The 18,219-nt window shown below is 44.0% G+C and overlaps 1 protein-coding gene across 1 annotated transcript in view; it reads right to left on the reverse strand.

Annotated features, from left to right (window-relative positions):
* The window catches only part of LOC119954118 (serine/threonine-protein kinase 17A-like), a 59,546-nt gene extending 43,945 nt beyond the window's left edge, over positions 1–15,601 (reverse strand). The window contains exon 1 of the mRNA XM_038779021.1: positions 15,113–15,601. Within this exon, the coding sequence (XP_038634949.1) occupies positions 15,113–15,225 (113 nt within the window). The 5' untranslated portion in view covers positions 15,226–15,601. The remainder of the gene's footprint in view (positions 1–15,112) is intronic.
* Between the last annotated feature and the right edge of the window lie 2,618 nt (positions 15,602–18,219).

Genomic DNA, 18,219 nt, shown 5'->3' on the forward strand with positions numbered 1-18,219 from the left:
TCTGGTTTTGTTTCAGATTCCAGCATCCGCAGTAATGAGCTTTTACTTTAAGTGGTGTACGTTGAAGCTGGTTTCATGTCCCTACCTCCTCTTCCCAAGCTTTCCCGTTACAGTTTGTATATTTTATTATCATTGAGAAATATCAGCATTTTCAGTGCCTTTGGAACTCCATTCTGGTGCTCAAACTGCAAATGGTGCTCAATGAGGAACTGCTGATATGTGTGGCCTTTTTTTGTACTGAATCACATTTCTTGCCCCTGATGCTACTCGAATGTCTTCAATTATCAGTTCAGCTGCAATCAACAAATCTTCTACTGAACTGCCACATAATCAGAAGAAAAAGATTTGTATTTATAATGGTGCCTTTCATGAATACAGAAATGTCCCAAAGCACTTTACTGCCAATTAACAACTTTTGAAGGGCCATCCCTGTTGCATTGTGGAAATTGCTACAGTTTGCCCACAGCAAGCTCCCACTAATAGCAATGTGACAATAGCCCACATCTTCAATGCAGAGCAATCATCGTCAGATTTCCACGCGGTCAAATTTTTCTACACCCGGATGGAGCTCAGGATTCCTTGCTGGCTTTTCCAGAAATGTGGAGCACAGCGTTCCTCGGAGAGCTCTGATGCAGCACTCTTGGTAAGAAGGCAAGACATTTTCCTCCTGACACGCATGCCAACAGCTGAACCACAGGTAACATGAATAGGATAAGATATATCTACAAGATCCAGGTGGTAGACTGAAGGGACATAAAAAAAATACATGTTTTTTTTCATTTGACAGAAGCTCAAGTTACTGAGTCACAGAATATTCTATTTTACGGGACATTCCTTTCGGTGACACTTTACTTTCTGCAGTGGCCTTTGGAGCCACTTGAGGAATGTTCCATCCATCAGGTTGCTGGCTCATCATTTTCCACCCCAGCCAATTTCGCTGAAAAGTCCTATGTGTATGGTGGGATATCGCTTAAATCTAAGCAAATACAAAATACTTTCTGGCAATGGCATGAAATGAAAAATGAAATGAAAATCGCTTATTGTCACGAGTAGGCTTCAATGAAGTTACTGTGAAAAGCCCCTTGTCGCCACATTCCGGCGCCTGTCCGGGGAGGCAGGTACGGGAATCGAACCGTGCTGCTGGCCTGCTTGGTCTGCTTTAAAAGCCAGCGATTTAGCCTGGTGAGCTAAACCAGCCCCTAAACCAGACAAAACAGCATCATTGATACTAATGTGTGTAGTGAGTGGTGTAAAACCAAAAGGCACTGGAAGTACTCAGTACGTCTGGCAGCATTTGTGGAGAAAGAAACAGTGTTGTTTTGAGTCCCCAATATGACTTTTCTTCATAACCATACTTAGTTTCGCTCATGACAGCTGAGACGAGACCCAAGTATTTCTAGATTTTTCTGTTTTTATTTTAGACTTCCGACATCCACAGAATTTTGCTTTTATTTTTGTGTACTGAATTGACCAATCAATGAAAGCCAACTTTGAATTAAATGGCTACAACTGCCCCAAGTTGCAACTGTGCGTTAAACCAGTCAAAAGAGTGCGATACTAATGTCATCCTGAATTCTCTAGAACCCAGCATTAGATGACACTGTTGAATGTAAACTTGGTCTGCACCACCTGGGACCTTATGATCAATAGTGACAAAACTTCCATTCAAGAGGAGGTTTAAGAGGAAGATTCCGTAAACAATTTGTTTCCCTCTATGTTGGTGCCGCAGGTCCCATCGTTGGGAGTTCTTTAAAAGTCTGAAAATGGGAATTTACCTTCAACAGATTACTGGCCAGTTCATGCGAAAACATTCTTATAGCATTACACTGTTGTAACAATCAAAGATTAATGTTGTGTTATCTAAATGTAAAATGATAACAGACAATGGAAAATTAAGCCCAGTATTCAAATGGCACTTTGGAAGCTGGTTGATCTTTGGCCTCATTGTGAACCAGAACCCTTTGATGAGCTACCATATCACAAATGTAGGAACAGGAGCAGGCCATTCAGGCCATCAAACCAGTTCTATTAGATTGTGGATGATCTGGTGCCTCAACTCCATCTACCTACCTTTTCCAATTCTACTATATGGAATCATCCCCTTCACCCATACTCTCATTTGCATCGCGCTTCCACATTTGAGGAAAGATTTAGAGGCTGAAATTTGCTAGGTGCGAAGTGGCCCAGTTGAAAATCATGAACTGGTTTTTCCTCGCACCAATTACTAACTAAAAGTAACCAGGAAATGAGTCACTCAAGAAAGTGGGGCAGCACGGTAGCATTGTGGGTAGCACAATTGCTTCACAGCTCCAGGGTCCCAGGTTCGATTCCGGCTTGGGTCACTGTCTGTGCGGAGTCTGCACATCCTCGCCTTGTGTGCGTGGGTTTCCTCCGGGAACTCCGGTTTCCTCCCACAGTCCAAAGATGTGCAGGTTAGGTGGATTGGCCATGATAAATTGCCCTTAGTGTCCAAAATCGCCCTTAGTGTTGGGTGGGGTTACTGGGTTATGGGGATTGGGTGGAGATGTTGACCTTGGGTAGGGTGCTCTTTCCAAGAGCTGGTGCAGGCTCGATGGGCCGAGTGGCCTTCTTCTGCACTGTGAATTCTATGAAAGTATGAACTACCATTTGGTGAACTTTAATGGAAAGAAGATGCGGTTTTGCTCAGGAGGTGTAGACCAATTATACCTCCTTAAAATACAAAAAAAGCATGAACATTTTGGGGGGGGATTTAACAATAGACCAAGAGGTCAGGTTTTTCTGTGCCAGCGGGCACTATGGATATTTAATCACCTGTGAACAAAACAAGAGGAAAGTCAGCCACAAAGAATTGCCAGTTCATCAGGAAATCTGCCTGGTTAGCCATCCAAAGGACAGCATCTCTGATGATACAACACTTGGGGCTTAAAGGGTGATGATCATGATTTCTCAGAAATCTGACTTAGTCCTTACAAGCTTGTGAAATTGTTTTCTTTCCCCAAGCAAAATGTTTTAGATAATTAAATTTAATGCAGATTGAAGTTTGGAATTATAATTGGACTATTCATGCAGTGCTTCAGTGAAGAGAGACTCGACGCCTCCTGTACATCTGCTTAATAAATTGAGCATATCATCAGTCTTCATTGCAGTAGCAGGGCCATTAAAGTATTTAAATTAATGACATAGAGATGGATGGTCAGAATGGAAATGCTGACATGGAATGAAGAGAGGCCTCGATGGAAATACAGGGAAACAGCCACAAACAATGTTTTATAAACATTAGCGTCAACACTGCGCCAGCCTGGTAAAATTACCTTCATGGAAAAACCGAGGAGGTTGAAGGAGTGAGCAGTTTTTTAAAGCGCTCTTGTATGGAATTGGCTGATTTTGCTGGGCAGAAATGAGGAAATCAAACTCCCCTTATTGTCCCTGGGTGATAAAACGAGGGCAAATGGAGAAAAAAATAATTCCTGAGCCTTTCAGTAATTTTAGTGATCTTTGTCACATTCTCTATAATCCTCCTCTCCAGTCAAGGCTGTTGGGATTATCAGCGCTCGATCTAGCTTTCCACTCTGAAGGTGACAATGGGAAAAGAGGATTCGGATTCCTTTTTTCCATATCTAGCAATGCTAAAAGCACAAGGGAGAAGGAGGTGTGGCAGCCACATTGGCACAGGGAATTTGTACAGCTCGTGTTGGCCATGATATCATTCCATTTCCCTTGACGTCCATTCAGAATGAATAGCTACTTAAGATGACATGATTGTACAAGTTCTCCTCTGACCAACACCTTTGGATAACAGGTTTGCATTTGCTTTTGAAAGTTAGTCACTCACGCGCTAAGAAAAATGATTTAATATTTCCATTTTATCTAAAGTGTGTATCGTATGTCAACAATAGTTGGAATGATGTAATGTACAATAAAATACTTTGTTTCTGATTAATCCAGACATTCCTCATTTGTAAATGGACTTCTGCGGCTGAAATTAAAGTTATTTCACTTAACCCTGCTTTCAGTTAAATTAGCAGTTTGTAGTTTTTAATTTTTTAGTACTTTGTGTCATTTATATCACAGATAAGGTCAAGTCAGAGGATTTATGCAATATATGCAACAGCCATTGGAAGTAGGGAGGAAGATGCGGTTGACAATCAGGAACAAGGATAGGGACACTTACTTAAACGGAGATCAGACCTCAACATAAGACATGCTCGGGTTGAGAAGCCAATCCCACATGGCACAGGTCAAACGGAAGCCTATGATCTCAATGTCTTGCTTTTACGCATTTACGTTTATTCTGATGCAAAGCTTATCAGAGGCCAAAGATATGTAATTGGGAAAAGGAAATGGAAATCAGCTGTGTATTTAACAGAACACCCAAAGTAGGATCCATCGAAACATGCACCTCCAGGGCCACCAGGACTTCCAAGGTCTTGGACTCTACAATAAGGGGTACCACCAGGCAGTGTGGCACATTCATTGATTGTGGGAATATCATCAGACTGCCATCAAAAGCACCACCATGTAAAAGTAATTCTAGTGAGCATATCCATCCCAAAAAGAAAAGGTGTGCGTTATTTATCAGATCATCACATTTTGTACAGCAAAGCTTTGAGAGGAAGCTCATACAACATGCATAAAGTTACTCAATGTATCCACATTTCATTGCTTAATATTTCTTTGAAAAAGGATTGGTAAAAACCGTTACCTCACCAGTAAACAATTATTGATGCTTTGTGATCGTCAGTTGTATAGAGAAAATGGAGAACAGAGCCCAGCTTTAGACCTTTCAGCATTAAAATACTTTTTAATGACCAAACTAGCTAAGATAATTTTACAGGGACAGGAATCCTTGATCCCATGTTCACACACATACACAGCAACCAATAAAATATAAAAATACTGCTGAGATATGGTGAGCTACTCGACCCTTCCCCCAGCAGCATTTTGACAGCGTGCACACTGAAACTACTCAACTAATTGACAAGTGGCTCCTCAATGCTTTTTGTGTAGGCGGCTCTTAGACACAGATCAAAAATCTTTACTAACGAGAGCAAGAAAGATTGAATCTTTCCACATTTGCAGTGCGGAATTGCTTCTTTTCTGATTACATTGCAGTCCCTCACGTGAACAGTTGTTTCAAGACGCTGCCTTTGACTATTTCTCCAGGAGCCCCTTACCTTCCCCAATGAACGGAGATGGTCCTTTCACTTGTTACATAGCTTCGCCAGTCAGGATTCAACTGGTGTGAAATTTGGAAAACATTGCACCACTGGGACAAGTTAAAATACAATCATCAGGAATTGATATAATACGGGGCCTGACTGAAGGAGGCTCTCTATCTCACTCAATGCCAATAGTGAGACCATACAACATCCATCCGGGAGCATGGCTAGAATCATAGAAATGACAGCACAAAAGAAGGCCATTCGCCCATCTTGCCTGCACAAGCTCTTCGAAAGAGTCATCTAAACTACACCTATTCTCCTGCCTTTTCCATGTGGTGCTGCAAAGGTTAATTGATTTTGTCTTTGGAACCTATAAAAAAATATTTTTACTGATATGCATTGTAAAAGTTTCCGCTGAAGTACAAGAAACGACTGCATCATTTAGTGGACTTTGAACTCAGGTCATGAGGTTGGCTTGTTCGAGGTTGTTCCATGGACTTAATCCATTGGAAAATATCCCAGTCTGGTGAAAACATAACTTGCATCTTCAGACTGACAAACTGTTTTACTGAACCTACTAAATTAAGTACCATTCCAAGTTACACATTATAAGGGGACGATTGCTGTTAAAATGAATGCAAGCTCTCTCTTCCACAACTGATCCGTGGTGGTTGCTTGGAACTAAGTATGCAAGGCAAGTACGAGCCAGAAAGCTGGATGGGGAAAGCACAAGGTCATCTTGCACTTGCTGAAGGAAGGTCAGGAGGTTAATGAGGGAAACTGGTCGGCGGTACTTAGTGTAACTTTAGCTGCTTTCATATTGTCCTTTAGCCGCTGGCTCAGATAGCCTAGGCCTCGGACAGCAGGTGGCCAAGAATATCCACTTTTTAAAAAAACGCTTGGGTCCTAGTGCCTGCCAGCACCCTTGACTGTGCCTCATAAAATCACTGCACTGGTGATATTATTAGACACACTGAGTGCCTAACATTATACCACTCATCGATGTGCCCCAGTTCCATATTTGACTTGTGCACGGTGATGCCACTGGCTGACAATGTTACATTGAAGAGGCACAGCAATCAATTGGTCGCAGCCATGCTGCACACGTGCTTCTCTTTTGCTGCTGGCACACTGGGGCACTAACAATGCATTTGAAAAGGGAAGACTCAGAATAGCTGCATTCTTCGGCCACTTGCCCTTTGATGTACCTTCAGGATAAAAGGCCCTTTTGAGAGCTGCAGGCAGCAAGTCTGACAATTGCTTGGATGTGGACTGATCTGAACAATAAAGGAATTGAACCATGTGTAATAAATAGTAAATAAGACAGTCAACTTTCCATAACTCCAGAATACCATGCTCTTTTGATAGAATTTCAATTCTCACTTAAATTGAGCTCCATTATGTTTTCTACAGACAGGCTTTCCACAGAGATTCTCCTGATCTTCATCTATAATTCTAATGGGAATTATCGCTGAAACCTTGAGGAAATGGTGCAAACAAAGGGGGATTAGCCCTGCTGGAAATGAAATGAAAATCGCTTATTGTCACAAGTAGACTTCAAATGAAGTTACTGTGAAAAGCCCCTCGTCGCCACATTCTGGCGCCTGTTCAGGGAGGCTGGTACGGGAATTGAATCGTGCTGCTGTCCTGCCTGGGTCTGCTTTAAAAGACAGCTATTTAGCCCAGTGTGCTAATCCAGCCCCTATGAAAATCGCTTATTGTCACAAGTAGGCTTCAAATGAAGTTACTGTGAAAAGCCCCTAGTCGCCACATTCTGGCGCCTGTTCAGGGAGGCTGGTACGGGAATTGAATCGTGCTGCTGTCCTGCCTTGGTCTGCTTTAAAAGCCAGCGATTTAGCCCAGTGTGCTAAATTAACCCCAGTGCTAAACCAGCGGTGTCATTCGTAACGTGTGCACTATTTAACATTGTCAGCATCAACCGGCCCACAGATATTAGAATTGGGCTAAAACAATGGGAATGCCATGCCATGCAGATCTAAAAGGACTAAAATTGAAATATTTCACTGGCAACCAATCTGTGGCCATATCTGTCAACTGATTAACCAAAGAATCATGGCATTATCATTGACACATTCTGCAAATAATTTATTTGGAGTGAAGGGTTAATTATTGTTTCTGGGCCTCAGATAGTTTCAGTTTGGTTTAGCTCAGTTGGCTGGACAGCTGGCTTGTTAAGCAGATTGAGGCCATCAGCGCGGGTTCAATTCCCGTACTGGCTGAGGTTATTCACGAAGGCCCCGCCTTCTCAACCTTGCCCTTCACCTGAGGTGTGGTGTCCCTCAGGCTAAATTCTCTCTCTCTCTCTCTCTCTCTCTCTCTCTCTCAAAGGTGAAAGCAGCCTGTGGTCATCTGGGACTTTACCTTATGGGCTTCAGAAAAGAAATAAGACACCAAAGCCAATTAATGTAACAATCTAATCTTTTTCTTCCGGTCATGGACTCTCCCCAAGCTAGCCTGAGCATTGGGTGAGACTTAATTCAGGGTAAGCATTTCCTCAAAGGCTCTGCACACCTCCACAGCAAACCAGGAGAGCAAACAAACACTGACCGTCGAGTGCCTTCAAGATATTCTCAATGCAGGTGGCTGGGAGAGGGACAAAGAGCAGGGACGGTAATGCTTTAAAGACTCGAATGTGCAGATTAGCCTTGAACAGGCTGTTTACAGTTTAATTTCCCTCAACAGGAAACTGGCTAAGTGACTGACTCAATCATGTGTGCAAGGCTCAGTAACTGCAGTTTTGCAATGAGTATGAGCTATGCATTGCTAAAGCACTTGCTATTTCATTCTCAACCTGAAATGTGCCAGGGGCAGACCTCACGCTATCAGAGTGAATGATCAAATGATGCTGCATGTGGCACGAAGGAGTATGAGGAAGGAAATCTGTTTTACAATCCATATAACCTAAATTGTAAAAGAAAAGCCTTCAGGTGAAAACTTGGAAAATTCTATGCAGGTTTGATCATATCAAGTGCATGATGGTAACACTCAATGCACAGTGTCTTTGGTAATCACATGGTATTTCCATTAGAATTAAATACAGCAATAAATATACAGGTGCACTAGACAATTCACTAGCTTCCCAACAGTCTGCCAGGCAATGGCACTGCTCGAGAGGTGATTGAATCCTGAAGTTAAATTTTACTCCCTTTGTCTCCGATTGGTTAACTAGCCAGGTTAGCAGAGGAGCTCTCCCATCAGTCTCGGTGGCACCCTACAGGGGAAGTGAGAAATGGTCAGGCTTCCAGTTCCTAACCATTAATCAATTGTGTGTGAGTGGATATCAAATGATTGGTGATGTGCCTCATGCAACAGCCTGCCATCATTCATTCTCTATAGTGACAAGTGAAGAATGAATGCTTTGGAAGAGATGTCGAGAGTTGATAAGCTGAAATGCAATTCAAAGGAGCTGTTAGCATCTGAGGAGTGAAAAGGTGGGGTTTAAATGAAAGCACGTTGGGAAAGTACTGATATGAGAGTAGACAGAAGTTATCAGAGGACAGGCACACTGCTTCCTGCCATCAGTTAGAATCAGAGAATTTGCAGTGCAGAAGTTCTAGGACACGAGCTGCCTCAGGAAGCAAGTCTATCTGCAAAAGGCCCAGCCTAACTACAATGCGCTTCAAATTCCAACATCTTTCAAACCACTTCTCTGGGGCGTTTTGTTAATGTCTCTATAATTTTTTCTGCGTAGCTCTGAAGAATGCTTTTGACAGAAGATTTCAATCGTCTTGCCCAAGGTAAATATTCAGCTCACCTGACCCAACTCCCACATTAACTGTAGCCCCAGTGAAGAGTGCACTCAATTCGAAACGTCAACATGTTACAATGAACGAGATCTCCCAGGGTACAGACATAGATCTCCTTGGATTCTGTTTGTGCAACAAGGAAGTGTTGAATGATCTGCCTGCTAGTGTGTTGAGCAGAGCAGAACGTAGCTGACGATTTGTATCTGCCCTGTGCATCGGTCTGGTGTCAGCATATCAATTTCTCCCTTCAAAGCCCGCAGACGGTGGTTAATAAATTCTAGTCTGAACTCACACACTAAAGTGAACACCATTTATAGAAGAAACTTTAACCTGACTAATTGTGCATCTTGGGCACATCTCTTTGCACCAACTCTCCCTAAATCCATCTTAATTGGAATTTTGCAATAAATCCTGTGTCTTTTAAAAATCTTAATTAAAGTTTCTGTTCATTGAGTTGTAAAACAGCTAGCAGGTTTCCTGTTGACTTTGACGTGCTTGTACCTGGTTGTTGCAAGCGCCTATTCTACTGTGGGTAGTTTTGAGGCTTTGCAGGTATATTTGATGTTGGCATGACTTCCTCCCTCCATTCCATTGACCCTATGCTGAGTTTGCTGTTATTTTCCAATTTTTTCCCCCAACAGTGTCTGAGGCCTGCACAGAAACCTGCTGAAGAAATTAGCTTTAGGTAGGGGATGGAGTGGGGCGGGCGGGGGGGGGGGGGGGGGGGGGGGGGGGGGGGGAAGAGAAGGCAAACAAGTATTTTGAAAGTTTTTTTTCACAAGGTCGTTGTGCATGAGTGATGCAATGCATTATGCACAATGTTTTTGTTATATTTTAAAATGCCTTTTCAAACCTTTAAGTGGTTTCCTCGGCCACGTCAGAGAGGAAATTTGACTCACTAGCGTAGACGGGCGGATGTAAAAATAAAATGGACAGCCCGTGCAGACGGTATCTGCATTTTCTGATGCATGGGATTCACTAATGGCTTCATGCGCCTTTGCACCCTGCTCCTGCCCATCATTACATCTCGGCGAACGAGGTCCTTCGGATCTTGAGCCATTCAGGGTTCAAAGCTGTGCTGCATCATTCAGCATCCCAAAAAGGATGGTGGATTTCCCAAGCAATCCTACATCCTTTTACAATACCAAGCACAGCACTAGACTTCAATGCAAATTAATCTCTACTGCACGTCCCTATATGAAGCGACAATGGGGCAGAACATTCAGAATCAGTTTCTGTCTACCATGTGGGTGTGTGGCAGCAGCAGCAAAGTTCAAGACTGATGCAAATTTGCAACGGTGGGAGCCCTTTCAATTTTTTTTCCCCTCCCTCTGCAAACCTTCAGGGGCCTATCTCCTGTTATGCCCCACTAGCCAGAGTGTGGCAATGAGCATGATTAAAACATTATTGTTTGAATAAAAAGCAAGAGACTGTGCATACTCAGTACAATCCAATCCAGCTCACATCTTCACGAAAGCATTCCTTAGTTCCTAGACAGAGGGCAACTTTTTAAAAAACACAAACGTCAAGTTCTTTGGAAAATTAATCAACTAATAGCAGCAGAAAATCAAATTTCCTGCTATAGAGAGCTAATAAAAATACATGTTGGAGCAAGTAACCATCAACCACTGGATGGGTGATAATATTACAGCTTTGTACTTAACTTTATAAGCTACTTGTTTTAATCTCTACAAAGTTGGAATAAAGGGCTACCAATTCTATTTTAATTAGATTAATTAGATTTACATCTTCACCCGCAGGGATCTGCCTTTGCACTCAGAGGAAGGAAGATACAGGAGCTGTTTTGGCATAGTGCCCAGGTCAGACTAGGAAATCTGTGGCTGATCTTAAGCCGACAGCTGGCAGTGTCACCACAGATTCCAGTCTGGGGAATGCTCCAACAGAGAGAACTTGTGTACAGGATAATGCAGATCATGGGATGGGAAGGAATCCTGGAGTTATACAATGTTAGATTGCTCAAGGCTTGCCACCATGAGGAGGCTACGTCTCCCAGAAATAAAACTGGCTTTCCCTCTTCAGCAGATTAATCATCCTCACCAGACATTTGGCCCAAATTTTACAAATAACTGGGGCTTCCCGCTCGTGGGTTCAGGCGCAAAGCTCGAGTTAGTTTTGTGGAAGATTGTCCATAATTTTGCGGAAAAATTTGAATTACAATAAAGGTCTTCTGAAAGATTCTCTCGGGTTTATTCAGCAAACGTATGAAAAGCAGTAAAAAAAATGTAATGTTTATAATCCCGATTTACACTTTAGATGTAGACAACCTCTGCAGATTTTCTATTAAATCAGTCGGATCACAAGTAAAGGGGATCGTCAGTGAACTGGAGAGGGATTCTTTTTGTTTTAAAGTTTGGACAGAAAATGGGGAGGGGGGGGCTTTTAGTCTTTTCATATGCCCATTGTTTTAAAGGATGCGAAAGTGAACAATAATGTCAGCATTTCTGAAACTTTCCAAAAACATTATTACTGATGCTTCTGAAACGTGCCATGCTGGATAACCCCGGCTAAGCAATTCCATTCCTGCGACATACATTGCCTTTGCTACCTCCAAAGTACTGTAGCTCAGGAAGTTACCATTGTCACACTTTTGCTGAAGATACTTCTAAATTGGTGAATCCTACTAGGCAACATTGGTAAAATATTAACATTTTTGAGAGATGTGCAGACAGACCATCTCTTGTAGTGACAATTATTGGTCTTTTCAACTGTAGAGATATTTCCACCGGGTTCATCACGAGGCAGTCCAAGACGGGTCCAGGGTACTTAGAAAAATTTCTGATTCTGATACTCAACTAAACTGACTGGGAATTATGAGATGAGAACACACCAGTGTGGATATTTGGTGTCAGTGAGGATGGGAATAACCTCAGCCGCTATTGCCTTTCACAGTAAACTGGTTCACCAACACTCACTGCTTAGGCTAAGAGGTGAAGAACAGCCATGTTATTGAGGTACTGGGTAGCTGCTTGAACATCATACATGGAACCATCCAGGGCAGCACGGTGGCGCAGTGGGTTAGCCCTGCAGCCTCACGGCGCCGAGGTCCCAGGTTCGATCCCGGCTCTGGGTCACTGTCCGTGTGGATTTTGCACATTCTCTCAGTGTATGTGTGGGTTCCCCCCCACAACTCAAAGATGTGCAGGGTAGGTGGATTGGCCACGCTAAATTGCCCCTTAATTGAAAAAAATGAATTGGGTACTCTAAATTTATTAATTTAAAAAGAAAATGCATGGAACCATCTCCCAGCAAGATTCGGGACCTTCAGGGAATTTGAAGAGAAAACAGAGATGGCGGGGGGGGGGGGGGGGGGGGGGGGGGGGGGGGAGAGCTCCAGTAAAGAATAGATATGTTTAGCATGAATACTATATTGTGATAGGTTCAAATACAAATAGCTCATAGAATCCTTACAATGCTGAAGGAGGCCATTCAGCCCATTGAGTCTATAGACCCTCTGAAAGAACATGCCACCCAAACTCACTCCCCCGCTCTATCCCAGTAGTCCCTTACCCTAATCTATACAATCTTTGGACACTAAAGGGCAATTTAGCATGGTCAACCCATCTTATCTGCACATCTTTGGACTTTGGGAGGAAACCAGAGCACCCGGAGGAAACCCACGCAGACACCATTCAAAAGAGAAAGTGCAAACTCTATACAGTCAACCAAGGCCGGGTCCTTAGCGGTGTGAGGCAGCAGTGCTACCGTGCTACCATAGAACCAGAGTCTCTACAGTGCAGGAGGAGGCCACTCAGCCCATCAAATCTGCACTGGCATCCAAGTTTCAGATGTATAAATGGGAAACTGACACTAATCCTCAGAATAGGGCTGCACAACAATCCATCATTTATCTTATCTAATTTACACAATTCCTGGTGTGATCAATAATTCATTAAATGTCTACAGTACGGAGGGGGGGGGGATTTTAGCCCATTGGTCTGCACCAACCCTCTGGTTCAGCACTCTATCTAGGCCCAATCCCCCACCCTATCCCCATAACCCCACCTAACCTGCACATCTTTGGACTATGGGAGAAAACTGGAGCACCTGGAGGAAACCCACGCAGACACGGGGAGAACATGTTATCTCCATGCAGACAGTCACCCAAAGCCAGAATTGAACCCGGGACCCAGGCACTGAGAAGCAGAGGTGCTAACCATTGTGCCACCGTGCTGCCCCTATGTGAATGAATACAGACTATAGAAATAACGTATCCCATTGAATCTTCAGAACGTGTTGGTTACTTCTTATTGAACTGCATCCCCACATTGTATACACATAATAATGGGCGGCACGGTTGCACAGTGGTTAACACTGCTGCCTCACAGTGGCAAGGATCCAGGCTCGATTCCAACCTTGGGTGACTGGAGTTTGCCCATTCTCCCCGTGTCTGCATGGGTTTCCGCTGGGTGTTCCAGTTTCCTCCCACAGTACAAAGATGTGCAGGTTAGTTGGATTAGCCATGCTAATTTGCCCCTAAGGTGACCAAAAAAGGTTGGGGGGGGGGGGGGGGGGGTTACAAGGACAGGGTGGGGCATAGGTTGGGTGCTCTTTCGAAGGTTTAGTGCAGACTTGATGGGCTGAATGGCCTCCTTCTGCACTGTAGTGATTCTATGAATAGTCAAAATCATTGCTCTCTAATTCATTAACAAATTGTGAGAGAAAGAGAAATCTATACACCATCTTCCTAACCACCCTGACTCTTAACAGAGTTAACCACAAGACACTTCTTAATCTATTTATAATCCCCTTTATCGATAACTATAAAAGTTAGAAAACTTCCACAAAGGCAATTGATTGATGGTACACACTGGTTAACGTTGCTTTGCTAATTTACAGGGGCCTGGGGACTGGCAAGGGAGACCCATTGGACAGAATGAGGTTTTCTCAGGCCACAGTGCTTCTTCAAGAAAGTCTACCAATTATTTATGATACTCTGCAATAAAGCCATGTTTTGGAGTCACATCCAAATAGGGATCCACAAATGCCTATATTTTCAAACTGTCCTTTGACGTTCCGAAATCATGGCTCAGGTTGCCTGATCTACTGGAGAAACCTAGCAATCAATCAAGGTCCTTGAAGCCGCAATGACACCTCAGACTGTCTGCAAATAAATCTATCTGTGCTGAGTGAATTCAGAAATATCCCACAGAGAACTTCAATCAGTTGGAACTCAGAAATGACTTTGGCAGTCACCTAGTGCAATCAGATGTGCACAAAACAACACCTGAGCAAATATCTGCAGGAAATAGGAATTGCAACTGAATCCATAAGGTTCATTCCCTCAAAATGTCTGAGGAAAATTTGACAGTCATCGGACTCGAAACGTTAGCTGTTTTCTCTCCCTACAGATGCTGCCAGACTTGCTGAGATTTTCCAGCATTTTCTCTTTCATACTGTATCAATTTCCCCCATATAAGAGCTCTTAAATGGGCAAACCTAATGAAAAGAATATTGTACTGACAGACAGCACCAGTTTTAAATTGTCACTGGCATCCTTCCGAATAGGTGTCCTTTCCTGGCTGGAATGACCAGTGCAAAGGGCAAAAATGTTACACTTTCATTAAAAAAAACCTGAAGCCTAACGATACCAGGGACTGTTATATAAAAAGTTATTTACAAATAGTGAATTCATAAATAATTCATTCTGGCCTAAAGTGACCCGAGTCTCTCTGTTTTTTCCTAAAGCACCAATCAGGTAATTTCAAAGTATGATGAAATGTATCTGTGGCACTTAACTTCTTTTTTTAAAAAAAGCATTCATTACCTACGGCTGTGCTAAACGTTAAACAGCAATTAAGACATTGAACTGGTAATTATATATGCTATACATTTAACAAAGCAAACCCGTGCAAACTTCTCCAGACTCGGCATAATCCCTTTAACCCTTTGAACACCAAAACAAAAACTCAAATTTGCCCTCGTCACATCTTCAATTGAGAAACTTTCTGTCTCTCCTCCATGCCCTCGTTAAATATTGAAGGACATTGATGCCCCAAACTCCTAGATACAAACTTTCTGCATTCGCCCCCTCCCCAATATGATTATCAATGCACCATGTAATCCCCGATGAAGCTGTTTATTGACATCCCCGATCGATGAGCGGAATTCCCGAGCCCATGGGAATATTACTTAAATGACTAAGTGCCAGTGCTGGACGGATCCCTGTTCACAGACACTTACCTCCCTAACTCCTTTCCCAGGAGAGAGTAATTGCTGCTGAAGGAGTCGCTCCGTATTCGGGACAAAATCTTGGCCACCATCCCTTTGCGATTCATGCCTGCAGTTTCGGGCATTCACTCAGAGATAGACACAAAGAAACTCTGGCTTATCACACGGGGCAGAGCAGTCACAAGAGAGTCCAGCTTGTTGCACAGTGTCTCGGGGAAGCAAGGTGGGAAGTTCAGCTTTCCGCTGTGTGTGTGTGTGTGTGTGTGTGTGCAGCAGTAGATTCCAGTAAGTGGTGCTGACAATTCTCTCTCGCCTGTCTTCTGCTTAATGATGAGCTGATTCTTTCTGTTGCGAAGTTCAGGCGATGGGGGAAAGCGGCAAAGGGATGGGGGAGCCGGCAAGCAGGCAGGAGCTGGGATCTCTCAGAGCGCACAAGTGGTGGGCAGACATCAAAACACTCCGAGGAGCTGAGGTCCAAACGACATCATCATGTGCGGCAGAGCCAATCGCAGCCAATACGGAAGCAGCTTCAAAACTGGGTGAAATGAAGCGACACCTTCAGCTCTTGTGTCTCAATTTGAAACTGCATCACGCAAGCTCCACTCCTGGCACCTCAAAGCTCCAACAATGAAGTTACCCTGGTTTAAACATTACCAAACACACCGTGGGATCGAGGCTTGAGGGACTTGACTTTCCATCAGCTAAAAGTAAATTGAAAACATAGAACATACAGTGCAGAAGGAGGCCATTTGGCCCATCGAGTCTCAACCGACCCACTTAAGCCCTCACTTCCACCCTATCCCCATAACCCAATAACCCCTTTTTTGTTGGTCACTAAGGGCAATTTATCACGGCCAATCCACCTAACCTGCACATCTTTGGACTGTGGGAGGAAACTGGAGCACCCAGAGGAAACCCACGCAGACACGGGGAGAACGTGCAGACTCCGCACAGACAGTGACCCAAGCTGGGAATCGAACCTGGGACCCTGGCGCTGTGAAGCCACAGTGCTATCCACTTGTGCTGCCCAAACCTTTGTGGGGTGGGGGAGGGAACAGAAGGATACATTAGCTGCATTTTTAATCGGGTGTCTGCAGTCTGAAGCAGGGCTGAAACCTGGATTGTAAAGCTGGGACTGTCGGCGGTGGAACCCTTGTTGGGATTTTCCAGGGTGCCATTTCTGGAAGCCTGTCCAATTGAGGATGGCAGCAGGGTACCCGAGCCTGGAAGGCCATTCTGAGATACCCCTCAGCCTCCCCCCCCCCCCCCGCCCCATCCTGCATCCCCTCCCACCATCAGAGGGGGATGGCTGCTATCTTCAAGCACCATCATCGGCAACAAATATGGAGAAATAAGAGCCATAAGTATGAGGGTTTTCAGTCAGGAGAGGCTCTATTGAATGGAGCCCCTGGTTCTGAAGGTGACCTAGTCTGAGGCTGGGAGGCTGTGACCGTTGTGACGGAAGCGCCCTGACTCCATGGTGAGGGGGTGAGAACAGGAAGAGTTATCCACCGCAGAGACCGGTGGGCATTCGCACCATAGGGAATGACACTGGCCTAATTAATGATGCAGTTGTTTCCCAACATTGTGTGTGGCGGGGAGGGCTGGATGGCTCGCTCGCGCCTCGCCATCATATCATAGAATCCCTACAGTGCAGAAGGTTGGGCCATCACCTGCATCCCATTAACAGTTTGCAAAATGGTTTCATGCCGGCCCCTGGCGGGAATTGTAACTGACCGTGACAGGCAGAAGTGCACCATCATTTTACACCAGCGAGAAAGCAACTTTTTGGCTCCCACCACATTGTCCCACCCCCACCCGCCATTAAACCTGTCGTGAGGGGTCTGGAAAATCCCACCCTGGGAGTAAGATCAGTCAGTGTGTGAAACAGTTGTTTCACCCAATCAAGCCAGACTCCCAGGCGGGTTGGTTAAAATGAGGCTATGCTGCGCTCACACTGACCCACTACCAGCATCAGATAATAAATCCACTATCCATGATTTTCCTCTGCACGTCTGTGGTGAATGAGACACCTCACGCTATTGTCACAACTAGTAAACTACAAATAGCAGGCAGCGCAATCTAATGTAGATAAACAGCTTAGACTTCATTCTTGGAGTTTGTCATACAGATATTTACCAGGTATCCACTGTTTATTTAATAGAGTAGTTTGACTTCGATCTTTGGAGTCCTAATGCATGGTCAATTCCAATTTAGTCCCACACCCTACAAATTAGCACAAATACCTTTTGAATTCCTATAGATTCTGATTCCACGATTTTAATGCATTATCATAGAATTTACAGTGCAGAAGGAGGCCATTCAGCCCATCGAGTCTGCACCGGCTCTTGGAAAGAGCACCCTACCCAAGGTCAACACCTCCACCCTATCCCCATAACCCAGTAACCCCACCCAACACTAAGGGCAATTTTGGACACATGGGGCAATTTATCATGGCCAATCCACCTAACCTGCACATCTTTGGACTGTAGGAGGAAACCGGAGCTCCCGGAGGAAACCCACGCACACACGGGGAGGATGTGCTGACTCCGCACAGACAGTGACCCAAGCCGGAATCGAACCTGGGACCCTGGAGCTGTGAAGCAATTGTTCTATCCATAATGCTACCGTGCTGCCCTTATCTAAGTTCCAGTTCTCAACCATACTGTATGTGAAGGAATTTCCCCACATTTTCCCTTTATGACCCTCTTATTGACTGACCTCATTAACACTACACCCTGTATGCTTCAACCAATGCCAATGCTTATGTAGTTACATTGTATATCTTGTGTTGCCCTATTATGTATTCTCATGTATTTTCTTGAATTTTGTTTAATTCCCTTTTCTTCCATGTACTGAATGATCTGTTGAGCTGCTTGCAGAAAAATACTTTTCACTGTACCTCGGTACACGTGACAATAAACAAATCAAATCAAATCAAATTTAGTTCATTTGTCCCTTATGTTAAATCTGTGACATGCGATTATTGACCTCCTTGTCCTGTCAAAACCCTTCATGATTTTCAATATGCTTATAAGGTTTCCCCTTATTCTTTGCTGAGGAGAACAATCTCAGCTTGACCAATCTCTCCACATAACAGGGTCCCTTCATTCTTGGCA

Source organism: Scyliorhinus canicula, chromosome 19 (genome assembly GCF_902713615.1).
Source record: "Scyliorhinus canicula chromosome 19, sScyCan1.1, whole genome shotgun sequence".
NCBI lineage: Eukaryota > Metazoa > Chordata > Chondrichthyes > Carcharhiniformes > Scyliorhinidae > Scyliorhinus > Scyliorhinus canicula.